At 36.4% G+C, this 18,875-nt stretch overlaps 1 protein-coding gene across 1 annotated transcript; it reads left to right on the top strand.

The window, feature by feature from the left end:
- The first annotated feature begins 1,130 nt into the window (after positions 1-1,130).
- Positions 1,131-18,738, top strand: adgrg2 (adhesion G protein-coupled receptor G2). The gene is made up of 20 exons (XM_015370147.1): positions 1,131-1,187; positions 1,423-1,459; positions 1,546-1,583; positions 2,005-2,132; positions 3,184-3,304; positions 4,025-7,365; positions 7,480-7,598; positions 7,675-7,811; positions 7,897-8,053; positions 8,980-9,135; positions 10,749-10,871; positions 11,284-11,326; positions 11,407-11,510; positions 11,622-11,746; positions 11,836-12,104; positions 12,202-12,301; positions 15,642-15,928; positions 16,390-16,491; positions 17,089-17,208; positions 17,290-18,738. Exons 4-20 carry the CDS (start codon positions 2,018-2,020, stop codon positions 17,388-17,390), a joined length of 5,520 nt encoding a protein of 1,839 aa, XP_015225633.1. The 5' UTR covers positions 1,131-1,187; positions 1,423-1,459; positions 1,546-1,583; positions 2,005-2,017; the 3' UTR covers positions 17,391-18,738.
- Positions 18,739-18,875: the final 137 nt, after the last annotated feature.

Raw genomic sequence — 18,875 nt, 5'->3', positions numbered from 1 at the left:
TCTTCCTTCGCTTATCCGGGGTCGGGTCGCGGGGGCAGCAGCCTAAGAAGAGAAGCCCAGACTCTTTATATTTGTTTTGTGCCAGACCTAAATTGTCTAAGTAGGGGGTCCATGGAGGTACTCCATGGGGGTCGTGAAAGGTTTGGTGGATTAAACCTTTTTTTTGAATTTCTTCCCCTCAATTTTTTTCCACTAATTGAAAAGCCTTTAAATACTCATTAACATGAATTCAACACACTGTAGTAAACAAATAAATGGAGGCATAAGATGTCTTTCAATCATCAATGCACACATTCAGCAACACACAGGAGCTCTTTCAACCTGGGTACCGTTTTATTCCCAACACCTGTCCCATCAGTGAGGAATCAGAATCAGAAATACTTTAATAATCCCAGAGCGAAATTACTTTTGTTACACGACTGCATCTGTAATTGAGTGACTATAGGGCCAGTTTGATATTAGACAATTTTACACAATATATATAATTAGGGGGTCCCCGCTCCATCTCGCCATTAGTTTGGGGGTCCTTTGCCCCGAAAACTTTGAAGAACCCTGGTCTAAGTGTTGAATTTATATAGGTCATTTGGTTTCGTTCACTGGTATTCCAGGGCTCGTTCGCCAGATCTTACAGTGTAGCATAAGGGCATGTCTCTGTACATCTCACTTCCCCGCTTCCAGCCTTCATACCTTCTTCTCATATTAGATGACTTAGATACCAAATGTCTAATTCTAGAGGAGCTGTGGAAATCTTAAGCTTAGCGGTTGACCTGTCCACATTCCAGCCATATATATGGTCTTGTATGTACTACAATTGTAAAATACCTAAAACATGTCAGATGTTTCATCTCCTCCACAGTTATTAGCTTCTTGCATTGCTCTGTCATATGAAATCTCTATAGAACACACCAAGGTTTATTATTTTTATGTTAGCCAGGGTCATAAAAGCACTGTGCCACAGGTTTGTTTCCCTCTCATAAATTATAATATATACTTTTTTTTCAGGCCAGCTTTATGCTATAAAAATCAAAATCAACAATAGCACGGTGACAATGGATCATCTTAAACACTTGGTATGTAAAAAATAATGAACTTAATTTTCCTACTATGTTTAATATCCTCTAAATAGAGAATTAACTTGTTTGACAGTTAAAATCCTATGCTTCCATTCGGAACTCAGGAGAACAAGAGTAAGTTGTATTTTATTTCAGTCATCTAAACACTTTTAACTAAATTTAACATTAAATTTCTGTGTCTACCAGAAATGTTCATAATGTTTTTTTATAACTGAGCTGCTGGGCAGTTTAAAAGTATAATTAATGACTTGTTCATGTTGAATCCGTTTGGCTTGAACATTTGTTATTTTGTGAACATTAGATATAGTACGAGGTTACCAACTAAATGTAAACAACCTCTTGTTTCCAGCTTCAATAACTATTCAGACATCTTTGAAAAGCACAAGGTATATCTTACTGCAAATAGCCTTGATAAACCTTCTTAACTCTTGATAAAATATGAAAAACTGTAACTCAATCTCTTTTTACCCAGCGGACACATCTGGAATGTCATGGAGTGAAGAATGAGAGGTAAATAATTCTTTGCCTTTTTTAAGGGACAGTTCGGAATTATTGGTCTGATGTTCTATTAAAACCTCAAAAGCAAATATAATCTTCCCTGTTTAAACATTCATATATAACAGATTAGAATATTTTCATATACATAGCTTAGTTTCACACAGTAATGTTTCCAAGCCTTTGTTATGTTATGTTATTTAATGATGATGATTTTCTGCTTACAGTCAAAGAAAACATGCCATTAAGATTAGAAAATACTCTAAGATCTATAAGAATATGAGCCGTTTTGGGGTATTATTGAAAGCATTGTTTAAAAACTAACTATAGTTTTAGGGATTTGTATGAAGAATGGTTGCTGGGATGCAACAAACAATAAATATTTTGAATTTTATTAGATAAAACTAAATATTTCTCACTCTTTCTATTGGTACAGGCTCTACAGCTGCATGGTGATATTGGAGATGTCCCAACCTGTTAATTACTGCTCTCTAAGAAAACTTTGGCAGCTCATCATTAAAGAGAAAAAGTTCATCACGTCTGATGGCTCACCCTCTCGAATGAGTTAGTGTGCCTTTATTGTTTTCACTTCTTACGAACTATATTACAGTTCTCAAAATCAAAGCATCAAAGCTTTGAATGGTCTTATTTCTGTGCACTGGTAATTTTGTATTATATTTTATATCAAACCACGATGAAAAATATATTGACTTTTGATTACTTTACATTATAATGAAAAATTAACAATGGGCTGTGCATCAAAATAGCATTTTCTGCCTTATTCTTCTCACAGCAAGTAAGCATGTCTTTACTACTCCTGTTCAAAAAAGACCTATTATTTTCAAGAATAAAATGTCATGTGTATATTCAGAAAATAGAAGGCGGTAGCTTCCAAATGATGTATCACACATGTAATGTGGGCTTACAGTTCCTCAGTTATTTGCTTTTCCATTTGGGTATGCAAAATAGGCGAGAATTTCCCAAAATGATGAGAACATTAAGAGAATATACAAAAATAATGTTTATGATTCCTGTGTATCTCCATTAGTCTTTAGAGGAGTTGATGTGTTCTTTGGTAAATTGAATAATCTTGAGCCCTTTTGATTGTTAACAGTGGGACCACTGCCAAAAGCTTAACACAGCTGGGGTTTTCTCCCATCCATTAAAGTGGTATTCTTTCTTTTTTTCCATCTCAATCTGGTTTTGCTTCCAAATTTTAAGCATTGGAGATTGTTTTAGCAGATTTTTCTGTTACTTTTTTTGCGTTTTAGCACATTTTTTTTCTCCACTGTTCTTTTTAAAACCCGTATGGTTAACCTTTTTTTGTCAGGTTTTCCGAGAGATATTGATTTTATAGGCCGCCTTTTTGATATCTATTTCTTGACAGAATGAATTAAACTCCCTTTTTTTCTATGAATTAATCATTACACAAACGTAGAAGCAATACGGAAACTGATGGTTTTCTCGAGAAAAAAGAGTTAATTTTCTCATTATGTAACGGTAACGAAAGCCGTTTTTTCATGATAATGAGATAATAGTTTTCTAATAAAAAAAAAAAATATATATATATATTTTTTTTAAATACCATTACTGACGGGGTTCTTTGTCTCCTCAGTGGTGTGTGGTGGGGATCCTGATTTGTCTAACCTTACTGTGGTGGCATTAAACCTGACATGGAGTGAAGTTGATCTGGACTCTTCTCATTTTTGTCAACCTGACCCTATTCGCCTAGAATGGTATGCATTTATAAAATCCAATCCAACTTTATTTATATAACACTTAAAAAAAAAAAACAATAGGACCAAAGGGCTGCACAAAAGCAGAAAAACAAATACCATAAAAAAAATCCTTAAACAATCCAGAAGAATACAATAGAAAATAGTAAGTTTATTTGTAAAGGACAATTCAGTAAAAAGACACCTATGGAAAGAAAGCTTTGTCCTGACTAAACTTCACTGTGGGTGACCATAGAAGGCAGAAGGTACAGTATGGCAGCTGTTTGTATTATTGAGCCAAGTTACATAGTTATCTCATGTTCTTATGTTTAAAACAAAATAGAAAAAAAGTGTTTTCAATCTCTAAGAAAACAATAGATGGTCAACATTTACTTTACAACACTAATGCACTAGAACTAAAATGTTTTTTTAATTCATTATTCACAGGCCAGTATGTGGACTGTATTTCCTCTGTAGTGTTATAGATATGCTATTAAGAATACGTATAACAAAACAAGGTATAACAAATTATTAGTCTTAAAGACATCAAATTCTGGTAAACACCTAATCCCAGATAGTACTTTTTTATTTTTAATGCAACACATGCAGATTTGGACTTCCTGTGTTTGAACTGTTGTAATTATTCAAAATGACAGGACAAAGGCAAGCAAAGCTAGTTGATGGAATTCAAACAACTTGTCTTATATATTTAATTTGTTTTTTTCTTTTTTCTGTCCATAGTAAAGCTAATGAGACGCTTGCCGTTCTCTTGGCGGACAGTTGCCCTGAAGAACCTGAAACACTGAGCACTTTTCAACCCACTACTCCGAATGCTATCCTCACTGGCATTTCAACTCTGAACCATACAAGTCAAAACACTGAGCGAAAACAGACTACAAGTTCAAAACCATCAGACAGATCAACCCTATACAATTTTACAACTGCTTCCAATACTTTGACTTTAATGACAGCCACAGTCAACTTCACTGGCAAAACGGTGTCAACAACAGAGAGTGTCTCTACTTCCACTGACACAGAAGATTTTAATGAATCTAGCCTTAGACCATCCAATAATATGACAACAGAGACTATAGCCATTCTCTCTTCATCCAATAAAACTGAAAACCATAAGAAAACTACAGTGAAGCTACCCACCATTTACACAACATTGAATTCAACTAGTGTCCTTACATCAGGTGAAACTACAAGGTATGACACCACCACCGTTAGACCCTCCTCCAGCAGCCTAGTTGTGTCTGGTGTAACTAAAGCTGCATCCGGGGAAACTTCTAGCAACAATGTAACTGCAGATGTATACTTGTCTAAAGACACAACTCTGTATAATGTAACTACACGGAATACATTTGCAGTCGGAGAAACAACACGGGAAAATGTAAATAATGCAATTAACCAGAGTACCAAAAACAAAAATGTAACTACTAGGGGTAATGAAAGTTCTCCAAGTCTCCAAGTGACATCGTCGGGCAATAATTACATAGAACAGCAGAATGGAACTAAAGAAGCAAACACTCCAACATTACCAACTATTATTAGAAATCACACCAGCACATCTGCAACACCCAACAACAACACAATAGTTTACAACCATAAAAATCTCAAAAGCAATTACACAACAGCTGACAAGGCATCAACACACAGTTACAGACTTACATCTCTCCATACAAACATGAAACCAATTACCAATTATACATCAGTCTATGAAGCTACAATACCTTCTGAAAACCTCACAGCATTTTACAATGCTACAAACCATGGCACAACATTATATAATGATACAACACCAAGTAAAAAGGAAACAGGCATGAGCCCTACTACAACACCCACCAACAACAACAATAGCCTGAACAATAAGACAACAGTCTACACTGCTACAACACCAAACAATGATAAAACACTAGTTAGCCCTACCACAACAACCATCAACAACAACCTGACAACAGTCTACACTGCTATAACACCAAACAAAGATGAAACACTAGTTAGCCCTACCACAACAACCATCAACAACAACAAGACAACAGTCTACACTGCTACAACACCAAACAAAGATGAAACACTAGTTAGCCCTACCACAACAACCATCAACAACAACCAGACAACAGTGTACAATGCTATAACACCAAACAATAATGAAACACTAGTTAGCCCTGCCACAACAAGGGTCAACAACAAGGGCAACCAGACACCAATGTACAATGTTGCAACAACAAAGAATAATGAAACACTAGTTAGCGCTACCACAACAATGGTCAAAAACAGTAACAACCAGACAGCAGTGTACAATGTTAAAACACCAAACAATAATTTAACACTAGTTAGCCCTACAACAGTAACCATCAACAACAATAACAACCAGACAACATTGAACAATGCTACAACACAAAACAATAAAGAAACACTAGTTAGCCCCACCACAATTACCATCAACAACAACAACCAGACAACAGTCTACAATGCTATATCACCAAGAAATAATGAAACAATGGTTACAACACCCAGCAACAACACAACACTCTACAATGCAGCAACAACCGGAAACAATTACACAACATTGCACATTGGTTCAGATCCCAGCATTGACCACAAAACATCCTACGACCTAACAACACCTAGCAACAGTAACATAACAGTCTACAATGCTACAACACAAAGTTATAAGGAAACAGCACTTAGTGATACTACAATACCCAGTAAACAGAACACAACAGTCTACAATGCTAAAACAGGAAGCAACAATCATAGCACAGTATACAATGCAAAACCACTCACAGAGCATTACACACCAGTTTATAATGCAACCACAGCTAAAAACAATTTCACAACAGGTAATAATGCAACAACACCCCAAAACAATTTAACATTAGTCTATAATGCTACAACACTCACTGAAAATCTTATACCATATAATAAAACAACCAACAATTTCACAACAGTATATAATACAAAAACTACAAACAATTACAGAACAACCAACAGTGCCTCACTTAATGAAAAACATACAAATGAGTATAATTTAACAACAGTCAGCAGCAATTACACAACACTAAATAATTCAACAACATCAATAAAAAAAAACTACACAACATTTACTGCAACAGCACCCAGTAACAACTATACAACAGTCTACAATACTACAGCAATCACTGAAAAACACTTACACAACTATAATACTACAGCATCCAGCAACAATTACACATCTGTCTACAATGCTACATCGTCAAACACCAAACACACAGCTGTCCAAAATACCACAACACCCAGCAATAGTTATACAACAGAGCAAAATGTAACAGCTAAAAACAATCATACAACAGCCTATTATGCTACTATATCTAGCATCAATATGACAACAGTGCACAAACCAACCATGACAAGCATACATTTCACAACAAATCAAAATATAACACACATAACCAGCAATTTTACAAATAAATATAATGCAACACTTTTCACAACAACCTCCAACACAGCATCACCCTCTAAAAGTAGCACAACTAATATGGTAGGAGTACAAAATACAACTGCATTGAATTATTCCAGCACTTTGCACCCTGCAATCAATTCCTCCATTATTTACACATCAGTAACTAGATCACCTCGAAATGCAACAACTGCATTCAACATCTCCATTGCACCTGTAGATCCACAGCAGATCACAACCACTCTCAACATAAATACAACGGTTGTAGCAGCTCTTACAGAAGTAGGCAGGACTACAAAACTAAACTCAACTACAGAGAGTTGGACTTCACTTGCTGACAACAGCACAAAACCAACGCAACATTCAATGTTAAACCAGACTGGAAACCGGACCACAGTTACTGTTACTCAAATGACAACTGTTTACAAAAATGACAGCAACTTAGGTGCAGGTTTCAGCACCATTCAAGCAACCAAACCATTAAGTTCCAACTTAACAAAAGACACTGTTTCCCCTTTCACTGCTACAACTGTAAACACAATTTTACCTACACATGATCCTACAAATAAAAGGCCAGTGTCTTCGGCTACAAAGACAACAACTCTCCCAAGCAACAAAGCCACAATGAGCACAGTGACCAGTAAGTAAAGCTTCTACTTGTCAAGTTCTTGTCTGATAAAGACTTTAGGTTAGGCAAAACAAACATAGAGCCAATTAGGTTTGCAATATATAATCTGCTTTATCCTTTTCTTAGGCACTGGAAATACGTTAATGACCACTATGAAGACAAGCACAAGTACAGAGAATAAGGAGGAAAAGGCAAATGAGCTGTTGGACCAAACAGAAGATGTGTCCAAGCTAAACTCCTCTCTGGTGAAAAATCGAACTGAAATATAGTTAAAATTGTGAACTATAAGTATATAGTTTACTAATTTAATGTGTGTTTTAGGTGTCTAACCTGGTGGGCAACCTGGAGAAACTTCTGGAGAGCCCATCTATTTCTCAGTCAGTGGGAAAAAAAGTTATTGATATCATAAGCAACCTCATGAATTGTGACCCAGAGATTCTTTCTGGATCAACAAATAGGTCTGACTGATACAATAAATCCTCAAAAAACAGCTATAGATATTTTTATCTTTTGTAATGTATACATTTTCTTTGCTGATGACAGGCTGATTCAGCTAGTGGATACATTGGGTTTAAAGCTGGAGGTCATGGGTGTCAGTGGGATGCTGTCCTCAACGTCTCTGGTTCTGGCTATAAAGACGGTGGATGGGACAAACTTTCCTGAAACCTCTGTTGAGATTTTTAACACTGATAATGTCCAGGTAAGACAGCGAGGAGTGTGGCCTTTTTGTCTAGTTCAACCTCGTCAACCCCTTTAGTATTAGGGTTAATATATTTTCCGAACATAATTTCTACATATTTGGTCCTACCTCCATATCTGGAGTTGTGAACTTGCCCTCAGCTATTGCCCATTTTTACCTGACTCTTTTGGGTTTGAAGAGTTATCAACCTTGGATGAAAGAATCCTATTACTCTTCTGTGGAAAGTGTGGTCTCTTCTGTGGTCATTTGTTGGGGTAGTAGCATCAAAGCCCATTTCTTGAAGGGAAAAAGAATACTGCTTCCATTTTGCAGCTGCTGAACTAGGGCTTCCATGCCTGACTGTGGAGAGAAAACTGCTTCATAGAATAGAGACTATAATGATGACATGCAGTATATAAACCACAGATTTTAGCCAGAGATGTCTTCATATCTGATGTAACCCTTTTAGACCACACCATTTAGCATCTAAAACAACTTTCAAATGGTTGAAATTTTGATGAAGAGTCTAACAAGTTTTTCAGATTTATGGTTGCCTAATCGGGCTGGACATAACTATAAACAAATAACCACACTTCATCAACATTCACCAGCAATATATCTCAATCTACTAAAGTTTGGTTCTCTTGACATACCTCGGTTTGTCTGTCAATAAAAATTGAGTATTAATGGCATTATCGTCAATGTACAAGACTACCTTTAGCAACATAACTTTCTTACAATATTGAAAAGACAGCGTTAATATTGTTTTTGGAAAAATTGACCTATTTCTGAACAACGTGAATAAGTCTGATCTGAAACCAAGGACTTAAAATGCAAATACTGGTATTTAGGCCAACATGGCCTGATATTGCTCAGTTAGGATGTAGCTTGCAGTTAAATATTCATCATATTATCTTTGTGTTTTGCTTCTGCATTTTTTTCTTCAGCTCCGAAGCATCAGTAGGTCCCGGGTCAAAAGGTCAGCTTCTGCTTTGGGATCTGTGAACTTGCCCTCCTCCCTTACAGCAGGTCTACTTCCTGAAGAGAAGCTGCAGGCCAGCAGAGTCCAGTTCACTTTCTACAAAAACAATTCCTTCTTTCAGGTACAAGCTGCTGATAAACATCCAAATCAATCAATAGGACCCCACTGTTTTTGCAGTTATGGCTACAGTACAAGTGTTTTTATATCTGCAAAATGAGTTCAGTTACTCAGATAATTGATATCTTGCACTCGCTTACATGCAGTTAAATATCAAATTATTCATACAGCTACAAATTGCAAAATGCATGACGCAGAATTCAAAATTTAACAATATTTCAAACTCAAAGTATTGAAATAGTTTAAGATTTGAATATTATAAAAAATATCTGTAGGAAGATCGAATTAACCCTATAATGACAAATGTATCGTATTTGATATACACAGTTTCTGAAATGTTTTGCGTCTGACACCTTTTGCATAATTTAATGGTAAAAACTTTGCTCAAAATCCTATTGTACACAATCAGATATACCTGATAACAGAGGGCAGAAGACTACACAAAAAATAATCTTGACTTATCGCATAGTAATAAATTATTAATATCAAAAATGTATTTCTGTTTTTTCTTTTTACATATTTTGTTAAAGGGGCAAATAAGGAATTTAAACCAAAAAAAAAGTAATTTTCTGTTTTGCTTTATTCTTGGATCGGGCTTTAAAGGGTTAAGGGTGTTGACAGGGACTGGATTTTATCACCAAAGATAAGTGATCAAATTAAATTTGTCATAAGAATTTTTTAACTGCTTTAATGTCAGTAAAAATGTTCGTCTTTGAAATTAAATGCAAATAAAAAACTCTGAAATAATTTCTCAGTACTCTCCATTTCTCTGGCTGAGTACTCTCAGTTCTCTTAAAGAAACAGAAACAAACAAAAGAAGGAACTTTTATAATTTCAATGATTCCACAGTATGTATAGAAATATACACACTTTAAGGTGGTCCAATGCATAATCTTAATCTTGAGAAGAAAGTTCTAGACTGTAATCAGGGCAGAAATTGGCATTTGCTGCACACATTATTTGTAATGTGAAAAGTGATCCAGATTTTTTCATGATTACTGATTTTAAGTCTGGTGTATGCATATTTGATCATCACTGCTTGATGGCTGGTTGCTCTGGATCTTATTTGAATGTATATGGGTAAATACAACTTAATGTATTTATGAATATCCCATTTTTCAATAGATTTTTTCCCCCTAAGATATCGTGAAACCATATTTGATTTTACATCACTTTCAAAAATACACACTACTTTGTTTGTTCGCCAGATCAAATTCCATTGCAATGCATTAAAGGTTGTAGCAATGAATAGTTCAAGATTTCATTGGCATAACAAAGCACTGCAGTAAAAAGTTTCAGATATCCACTTTTCCGGAATATGCTGATGAAGGTTCTCAGTCATCCAGGCCATAGTTATTTCTTAAAAATTCAAGAAATATCCAGTGGACTTGGTTTCCAAGATTTGAAGACGTTTCGCCACCTCTCCAGGAAGCTTTCTGGAGAGGTGGCGAAACGTCTTCAAATCTTGGAAACCAAGTCCAGTGGATATTTTTTGAATTTTTACGGAAACTCTTTTCAGGAAGGAAAAAATGTCATTATCCTTGTAGAGCTTTTATATGTGCTTGAAAAACTTATGAGAGGCTTTAAAAGTTTTTATAACTGTTTTTTCTTTTGCAGGATTCTTCCTTAGACAATCAAACAGTCGCCAGTGCTGTTCTGGGCTCCAGTGTGGCTAATTTGTCAATAAGCAATCTCAAGGAAAACATCACTTTTACCATCAGGCATATGAGTTTAAGTCTTGTGAGTATAAGTAATGAGATTACCTGAGAATCTAGATTTTGATCTAAACAATGGTTTAGATTAGAGTGGTTAGCCTCTAGCTGTGTAACGTCATATTGATAGAAACCCAAAACAAAACTAATACTGTCGGAAAAAAATCTGCCAAATAAACATTCTTAAACGTTTATATTATAATTAATTTTTTTGAAAAGTAAAACATCTGGATTTAAATTGATTGTAGTTAAAAAAAAATATAGCTCCTTCATCTGGAGAGCGTCCTCCGTTTAGAGCTAGGGAGGAAAATCCCTGAAACTTCAAGAATGGAAGTCTACTTGTTGGTTTTTATGCATTTTAAGATTTTCATGATAATCTTCACCCAATAATTGTTACTTTACTGTATTCGCCCTTTAATGTTCCTTTTCTTGGTTTTCAGAATGACATCACATCTTGTGTTTTCTGGAATTTCACTAAGAACCGTGAGTGCAAACATCTGGGTCTTTTTCAGGCCTTAAGAAGATTGCAGTCATTCACTGTCTGCCTTTTGTTCTGGTTTTAGACAAAGCAGGGGGCTGGGATGACAATGGCTGCTCCGTTGCCAACACCACTGCAGAACACACAACCTGCAGCTGCAACCATCTAACCTCCTTTGCCATACTGCTGGTAATTATGTGATTGTCCTTCTAAAACTCCCTAAGTGGGACCCACTAAAGGAATTTTCTGAGTATTTTAGGGTTTTCTCCCCATGTTGAGTTTGTTTGTGCTTCAATGCAGGATATGTCCAGAGAGGGAATAACTGACCCGCTGCAGGCGAAAATTCTGAGTTTCATTACTTACATCGGCTGTGGAATTTCTTCTGTCTTTCTAGCCGTCACCCTGATAACCCATTTGTTATTTGAGTAAGAATATCCACTATTTTACGTCACATAATCGATATTTTATAAATAATTTAGTTTTGCATATGGTACTTATGAATCTGTCTTTTTAGAAAACTGCTCCGCGATATTCCTGCCAAGATCCTGGTCCAGCTCTGCTTTTCCCTCCTGCTCCTCAACCTGGTCTTCATGCTGGATGGATGGCTTGCTAACTACAAAATAGTCAATCTTTGTATCAGCACTGCCTTTTTCTTGCACTACTTCCTGCTGTCGTCTTTTACCTGGGCGGGGCTTGAGGCTCTGCACATGTACCTGAGCATCGTGCGAGTGTTCACACCCTACCTAAGTAGATATATGCTGAAGTTCTCCCTGATGGGCTGGGGTAAGACATGTCTGCAGTAGTTTCCTAAATGTAACCCTGTTTAATTAACCCTTTTACACACTGATGACAATCTGTATCTATTTACCGTGGTTCTCAGGTTTTCCTCTCATTGTGGTGGTTATTATCATAGCTGTGGACAAAAACAACTATGGTCTGGTGCCATATGGAAAATACGAAGATGGGACTACAGATGACTTGTAAGATAAATATTTTTCTGTAATTGCATCATTATTTGTTTTAACAATTTATGCCTTAAACCAGTTGTTTAACAAATATGATAAATCTTTTAGATTTTAGCTGCATTTTCACTTTGAAACATTGGTACTGTAAGCAAGCTAAGAGTAAACATACTAATGAAAATAGTCCTGCATAAAACAGAAACATTATTGTTTTCCAGGCTGAGGGCTGTTGCTTTATCAGCCTTATCATCTTTCAGTTGCTGTAGTTTGGGCTAAGATGTATTGTGGTGTATGATGAGGTGATGACTTCAAGCTTCTGATGTGAGGTTACTTCAGGCATACCTGCTGACAGACTTCAGTAAAACTTCAAACAAAGCTGGTGTGATGAAGTACAGATCTGTGTACAAAAACATGAAAAATCTTGACAGAATTATGAATGGATTACTAAAGAACTACAAACATCATCTCTTCAAATTATACACTAATACATCCTGCCCCTGGTTCTTCGTAGCAATCCAGGAGACAACTGACATATTAGTTTGAGACTATTGATATTAGTTTTTCTACAAAGCCATATCCTATAGAAGCAGTCATATTTTACTCCTTACTTTAGACATACATTATCTGGTAACTGGGACTTTAGCTGTCCTGTTATGGCAAAAAAGAGTTAGTCTCTTCAGAACAGTCGGCATCTGTTTTTCATTCATATCTATCATTTTAAGACCTGCGGACACTACTGTTCCAAAGTGAACTAAACAATTTAAAAATTATTACGAGAGTAGGCTAAATGCTACCTGTAAGCAGTCCTACAATTTATGAGATAGCTACAACTCTAAAGTGATTCCAAAATATGCCCCCCAAAGGGGAGATCACTTATTTGCTCACCTGGTGCATTTTAATGTGGGTGATAAAGGGAGGGTATTTTTTTGTTGACCACTTTACACTTCAGATGTTTTGCCTTTAGCAAAACAAAACATTGCTGTTTGGCTGTGAAAGGATCCTGGAGAGAGATATCAGCTGTGCTGCTGCCATCAACACCTTTGTTTATAGATGTTGGAGATCGGCCTGTTTTTCCAGTGTGGTCCTGTTTCTCTGACTTTGACTGGTTGAATGTGCTGTCTTCATCTTCTGACATGGGAGTTGGCTGGGAGCTCGTCTGTCTGGCTGTGTGTTTCCTGGACGGAACCGCCTTTTACAGTTGCCTTTTGTATCTCTGCCTCTGTTTCCTTGAACCCCAGTCGGCCTCAGCAGATGGCCGCTCACACTGAGCCTGGTTCTGCTGCTAAAAGGGAGTTTTTCCTCTCCACTGTCGCTACAAGCATGCTTAGTGTGAGGTATTGCATTCAGGTCAATGAGTCAATGTAATAAACTGGTTTTCATTAGATAGAAAACTTTTAATCAATTTGACTGGATGATCTGGTTGAGCTGTAAAGTGCCTTGAGATGACGTGTTGTGAATTGGTGCTATAGAAATAAACTGAATTGAATTGAATTAACCAGTGCTGGACCCTGTAGGTGTATCTTATTCATGTTACTGCAGGACATGGAATCACTTGTGTTAAGCATTTGATTTTGAAAATGTTGATGTAAATAAAGGAATCATAGTTGCAGCTTGTACTAATGTGTTTAGCACTGATGTGGTGAACCATAATTCCTCTACTCAGCTGCTGCTTTTTTAATAGCCGGCAATAAAAAATCAAATTACCCATTTTCCGAGATATCGTTAAAAAAGAAAAAATGTATTGCAAAGTTGATTTCTTTTGCACAGTGAACAGATCAAATCATAACATTTGAAAGGTGACAATGTTGTGATTTAACAAGGAAATTGTTGTTGTTTATTTACTGTTAACTACAGTTATTCACTGTATTTGACAGCAAAACAAACTAGGGATCCTCTGCTGTGGAAACTCTCTGCCAATGCATAGTACATAAGAACAAAAATAAGTGATTCTGTTTTTTTTTAGAAACATTGGCTTAGGAGCTTTTGCAGCTTGTTGTGGAAACATATTCTGGACATAGCTTGTAGTGTTGAAAATATTGAGTAGTACGGTGAAAAATAAGAATAAAATGTCTTGTCCAGAGAGAATGTTTTTACTTTAGCCCTCTGTCGATGGAGAGTCCAAACGTCCCAATTTTCCAAGGATAATCCCAGTCTGGGGCCACATGTCCTCAACAAACCTATCCTACCATCTGATGAATAAAAACAAATGCTGCACATACAGTCTTATTACAGTACTATTTCCAATGAATGTTTGTCTGGGTGAGTTAGTTTTAAAGAGATGCAGATATTGTTTACAGATTTAAGAGAAAAAAAAAGTTGTGTGTTATTAAATGGGGTGGTGTGGCCTGATCTAAGATGCCAGTGCAGAATTTCTGTCTCAGTCTGCCCCGGTTATGTGTGGATAAATAACTCTCTGGACTGGGCTGATTCTCGCAGGGATACAATTTTGCTGCTCAGGAAAAAAAATTAATAATGTTTAAATAACTTTTTGCCAAAGAAATAAAATAAGCTTTTATTAACATACAGAGCAACAAAAGGGCACATGGGAATGCAGCATTGGGGCGGGGATAACATATTGGCTCAAAAGAAAAAGAAAAACTGCTTTTTAAATGCTGCTTTTTGTGTCAAAAGTCCATCCAAGTTAGATGTTTCAGGATTGACAGGAAGCCTTTAGTTACTGTTTCTATGATAAGTTTGTATATAGTTACACACACCATTTACCGTATTATAGACTCTCATTTTTAGGTGTGCTTGTTCTCTTAGTTTTGACATATAAAAGTTGGTTATGAAGAAAACAAAGGAGTCAGTGACAGAGAATCTATGAAGGAAGTAAGAAGCCATCAACTGAGAAATATGAGGAGGGAGAGATAATTACCTGGTTAAATGAACATTTCTTCTGTTCAGCTTTTAGACCCAAATAAAAACAGTTTTGGTGTTTTTGAAAGGCCAAAAAAAAAAAAAAAAAACTGTCAATAGCCTAGTAAATGGATGAAATAATTGAAAAACATGAATATTTATGTTAACATTATACTAGGATGAATCCAACATTTGATCTAAAAATAAAAGGAGCTACTGAAGGCTGTTTATGATCATAAATAGATGGATCATAATCAGTACCAAGGGTTTACTTTCTAAACAACCAGTTCACCTGCTGTAATGTTATCATTTATAGGCAAGCTGTGTTTTGTCTCTAACCAACATGCAGTTTACATGAAAACACAATCTTATCCAAAGATTTAATAATTTTCCCAAGCCACCATCATGCTTTAATTCTGAGCATGTACTAATTGCCGTTATAGGTTGCTTTATTCCCGACATATCTTATTGAATGTGCCTTTTTTTGTCTCTCCCCCTGCAGTTGCTGGCTACGTAATGACATTGCCTTCTATGTGGGCGTGGTAGCCTACTTCCTCCTCATTTTTGTCTTGTGCCTGGTGGTCTTCATTGTGGTTATGATCCAGCTCTACCGGATCAAGAAGCAGAACCCTCACAACCAGTCCCCGAACAGGAGTGCAATGACTGACATGAGAAGCATCATTGGCCTCGTTCTGCTGCTTGGTCTCACCTGGGGCTTTGCTCTGTTCGCCTGGGGGGACGCCAAACTCCCCTTTATCTACCTTTTCACCATATTCAACTCTCTTCTAGGTGACAGCTGGTTGCATCGGCTCGTATACATATACATATATATATATATTAGTGTTGCACCGATACCGATACCAGTATCGGACGGGGCCCCGATACTGCCCTAAAATGGTGGCACGATACCATTTTGAGAGCCATAAGTTTTTCCTGCTTCACAAAGGTAGCAAGCAGCTTGACAAAGCCACGATGGCAATTATTTTAAATTATTATGGTATCGATATCGGCCGATACTGCACAGTCAGGTATCGGGGATTGGTATCGGGGCCAAAAAATGGCATTGCCGCAACACTAATATATATATATATATATATATATATATACATATACATATGTGTGTGTGTGTGTGTGTGTGTGTGTGTGTGTGTGTGTATGTGTGTTTTTATTACATAAAACATGCAAACACATTGAAATAACATCTTTATTAAACTCATAACATTTTTAATTGAATAACATGTCTTGTATAGGATTGTTTGTCTTCATTTTCCACTGTGCCGTGAAGGAAAATGTCCGCAGGATGTGGAGAATGTATCTGTGTTGTGGAAACTTGCGGCTGGCTAATAACTTAGGTGAGTCATCTTAACTTTTCCTGAATTAAGTCATGACTGAATTAGCATGAAACACCTGGGCTCTGCAAGGGTTTCATAGGACTTTGTCTGCAGATTTAATAAAGATAAAGATTCAAAAGCCTGCTAAAGAAATCACACATCTTACAACTTTCTTACAACTTAGTTTTGCTGTTTTTTTGTTATAATTTTACACAGTTTATCTGACCAACCCCCATAAGAAAGAACTCTTTACCCTTTGGAAAGTTTGGGCTAATAAAAAGGCATTTCTTATCAAAACAGAATTTATTAGTAAAATTTAAATTTAGTTCCTGAAATATTCGTACTTGTGCTGTAAATCATAGATGAATGTAAATCACAAGATGAAGATAAAGACACTTTCTAGCCTCAACAAAGTATTAACAAAAATAAATATTCAAAGTAACAACATGTTAAATTTGGTAGGTAACTTTCAGGAGGGTGAGACTTTTTTATACCAATAAATATTGGTATAACATAGTTAATTTGAAATGTATGAAATGGGGCTTGTTTCAGTGATTTTAGGTTTGCAGCTTATTTAGAAACATTGTACAAAATGCAATGGTTTATTTTTCCCCGCAGAATGGAGTCGGACTGCCACTCACAACAACAAACAATTGTCCGCTGCTACAGGCACCACCTCTGCTCAACAGCTCAGCCACCGTAGCTCCTCGTTTGCCAGCAACCTCACCAACAGCAGCGGTACGTGTTGCAGTATTTTCCTTATTTCTGTCTTTGCAGTAATCCAGTGCTTAATATTGGTCCCTGTTTGTTTCCACTTAGGCTCAGTGTTTGTGGACAGTGGTATATCAGACCACTCTAACAGCGACGTCGTCCTCAATGAGATTCAGAGACGGAGCGTTTCTCCAATAGATGAACCCTAATGACATGGCTTGAGGAACCATTAAAGATTAGGGGTCCTTTTCGGATGGAAAAATAGTTGTAGCAGAGTTGCTCAAATTGAAGTCCTTAAAGGTAGAAAAAGGTGGTAAATATTTCAAAGCAGAGTAATACTGAAAATATAAACACTTCAAGAAATCACACAACAGGAGCAAGACTTTTATGCCTATGTACCAATAGCAAAGGAGGTATATCAGAAGAAATATGGCTTGATTATGACTGAAAAATAGAAGATTCACTGTTAGAGCTGTGACCCTGTTTGACCCAGTCCTTTACTAAAGCTTACAATCTTGAAATCATTGTAACTGTGCATGTATGATGAAGTTAGGCACAGTAATTATGACTTTGTAGTGAGAAGTAGAACATTGCATTTTATTTACCATTATGGGGCTGATTTGCTGCCCTTTCACCTTGTAAAACCTAAAGAAACTGTGCCAATGGCTTTTACTGAAAAACAGTACTGCAAGGTCCAATCTGAGAGGGACATGACTTCTTTGAAATGGATTTAGAATTAAAAGCAGACAGGAGACCCATCTCTTTGATTTACAAATGCCAAATTCAACTACTAGCCTTCCTAATCAGTTGTTGAGCGGAAGGGTTTTTCTTTTTTTTTTGTACTGTAAGAACAGTGGCAGAGCCAGAAAATGTTCATAGGACTAGCTGAGAACCAGTTTAGGGTCAGTCTAAACTAAACACACTGTACCAATATAAGCGCATTTTCCAAAATAATTCACTGAAGATGCCTAGGGTTTAATGAAGGCCTTGCAGATAAATGCTGATGCTGTTTAAATAATTTCTATTACTACATAATATACGCATGAAATGGCTTGAGCAGTTGTTCTTTATTTCTGTTTATATATAAGACTCCTAGATTACTTTCAGAGACATTGCTTTCCCTTTTCTGCCATGATGCACACAAATTAGCTCTAAGAGATTAAATTGGTGTGATATTTAATGTTAGCATGTTGATGCAAATAAATGACTGTATTGTTGTTGTCAATTCATTGCTAATATACTGACAATTAAAATGTTAATTTTCTTAAAATATTCAACTTAGAAGGATTATTGATGCAGTCCTGTGTTTGAGAGGGGAACTGTTTGTTCTAGAGACGGTGAAATAGTTCACATGGGAACAAGTACCTGGTGGGGGTGGCCAATGATTGGCTAAAGGCCACCCTCTAGTTCATCCCCTGTATAGGAACAATTTATTCTTTAATATGCTAAAGCAGAGGGTTTGGGCTATGTTAGAGCTTTAATATCTGTAAAGAATGAATATGAATCATTTTAAAGTGTTTTTTTCCCCTTTGCATAAGGAAATTCCTTCACAGGAGTATGCAGTATAATAAAATTTAAATTCACCAACTGTTTGATCTTTTTTTTTTTTTTTTACATCAGAGTAACTGGGTGGTGTTTTAGCTTTTCAAATCAAACACGTTTTAATGGGCAGGTCTGATCCTACCGGCTTGTTG

The sequence above is a fragment of the Cyprinodon variegatus genome, unplaced genomic scaffold, assembly GCF_000732505.1.
Source record: "Cyprinodon variegatus isolate N-32 unplaced genomic scaffold, C_variegatus-1.0 Scaffold42, whole genome shotgun sequence".
Classification (NCBI taxonomy): domain Eukaryota; kingdom Metazoa; phylum Chordata; class Actinopteri; order Cyprinodontiformes; family Cyprinodontidae; genus Cyprinodon; species Cyprinodon variegatus.
The sequence above is the reverse complement of the archived record's forward strand: the minus strand, read 5'-3'. Positions and strand labels throughout refer to the sequence as shown.

Coding starts and splice junctions, on each gene's coding strand:
- adgrg2 (XM_015370147.1), top strand. CDS start 2,018: ATGGTGATATTGGAGATGTCCCAACCTGTTAATTACTGCTCTCTAAGA. Junction 7,812..7,896: donor CTTTCTGGATCAACAAATAG/GTCTGACTGATA, acceptor TGCTGATGACAG/GCTGATTCAGCTAGTGGATA. Junction 11,511..11,621: donor CCTCCTTTGCCATACTGCTG/GTAATTATGTGA, acceptor GCTTCAATGCAG/GATATGTCCAGAGAGGGAAT.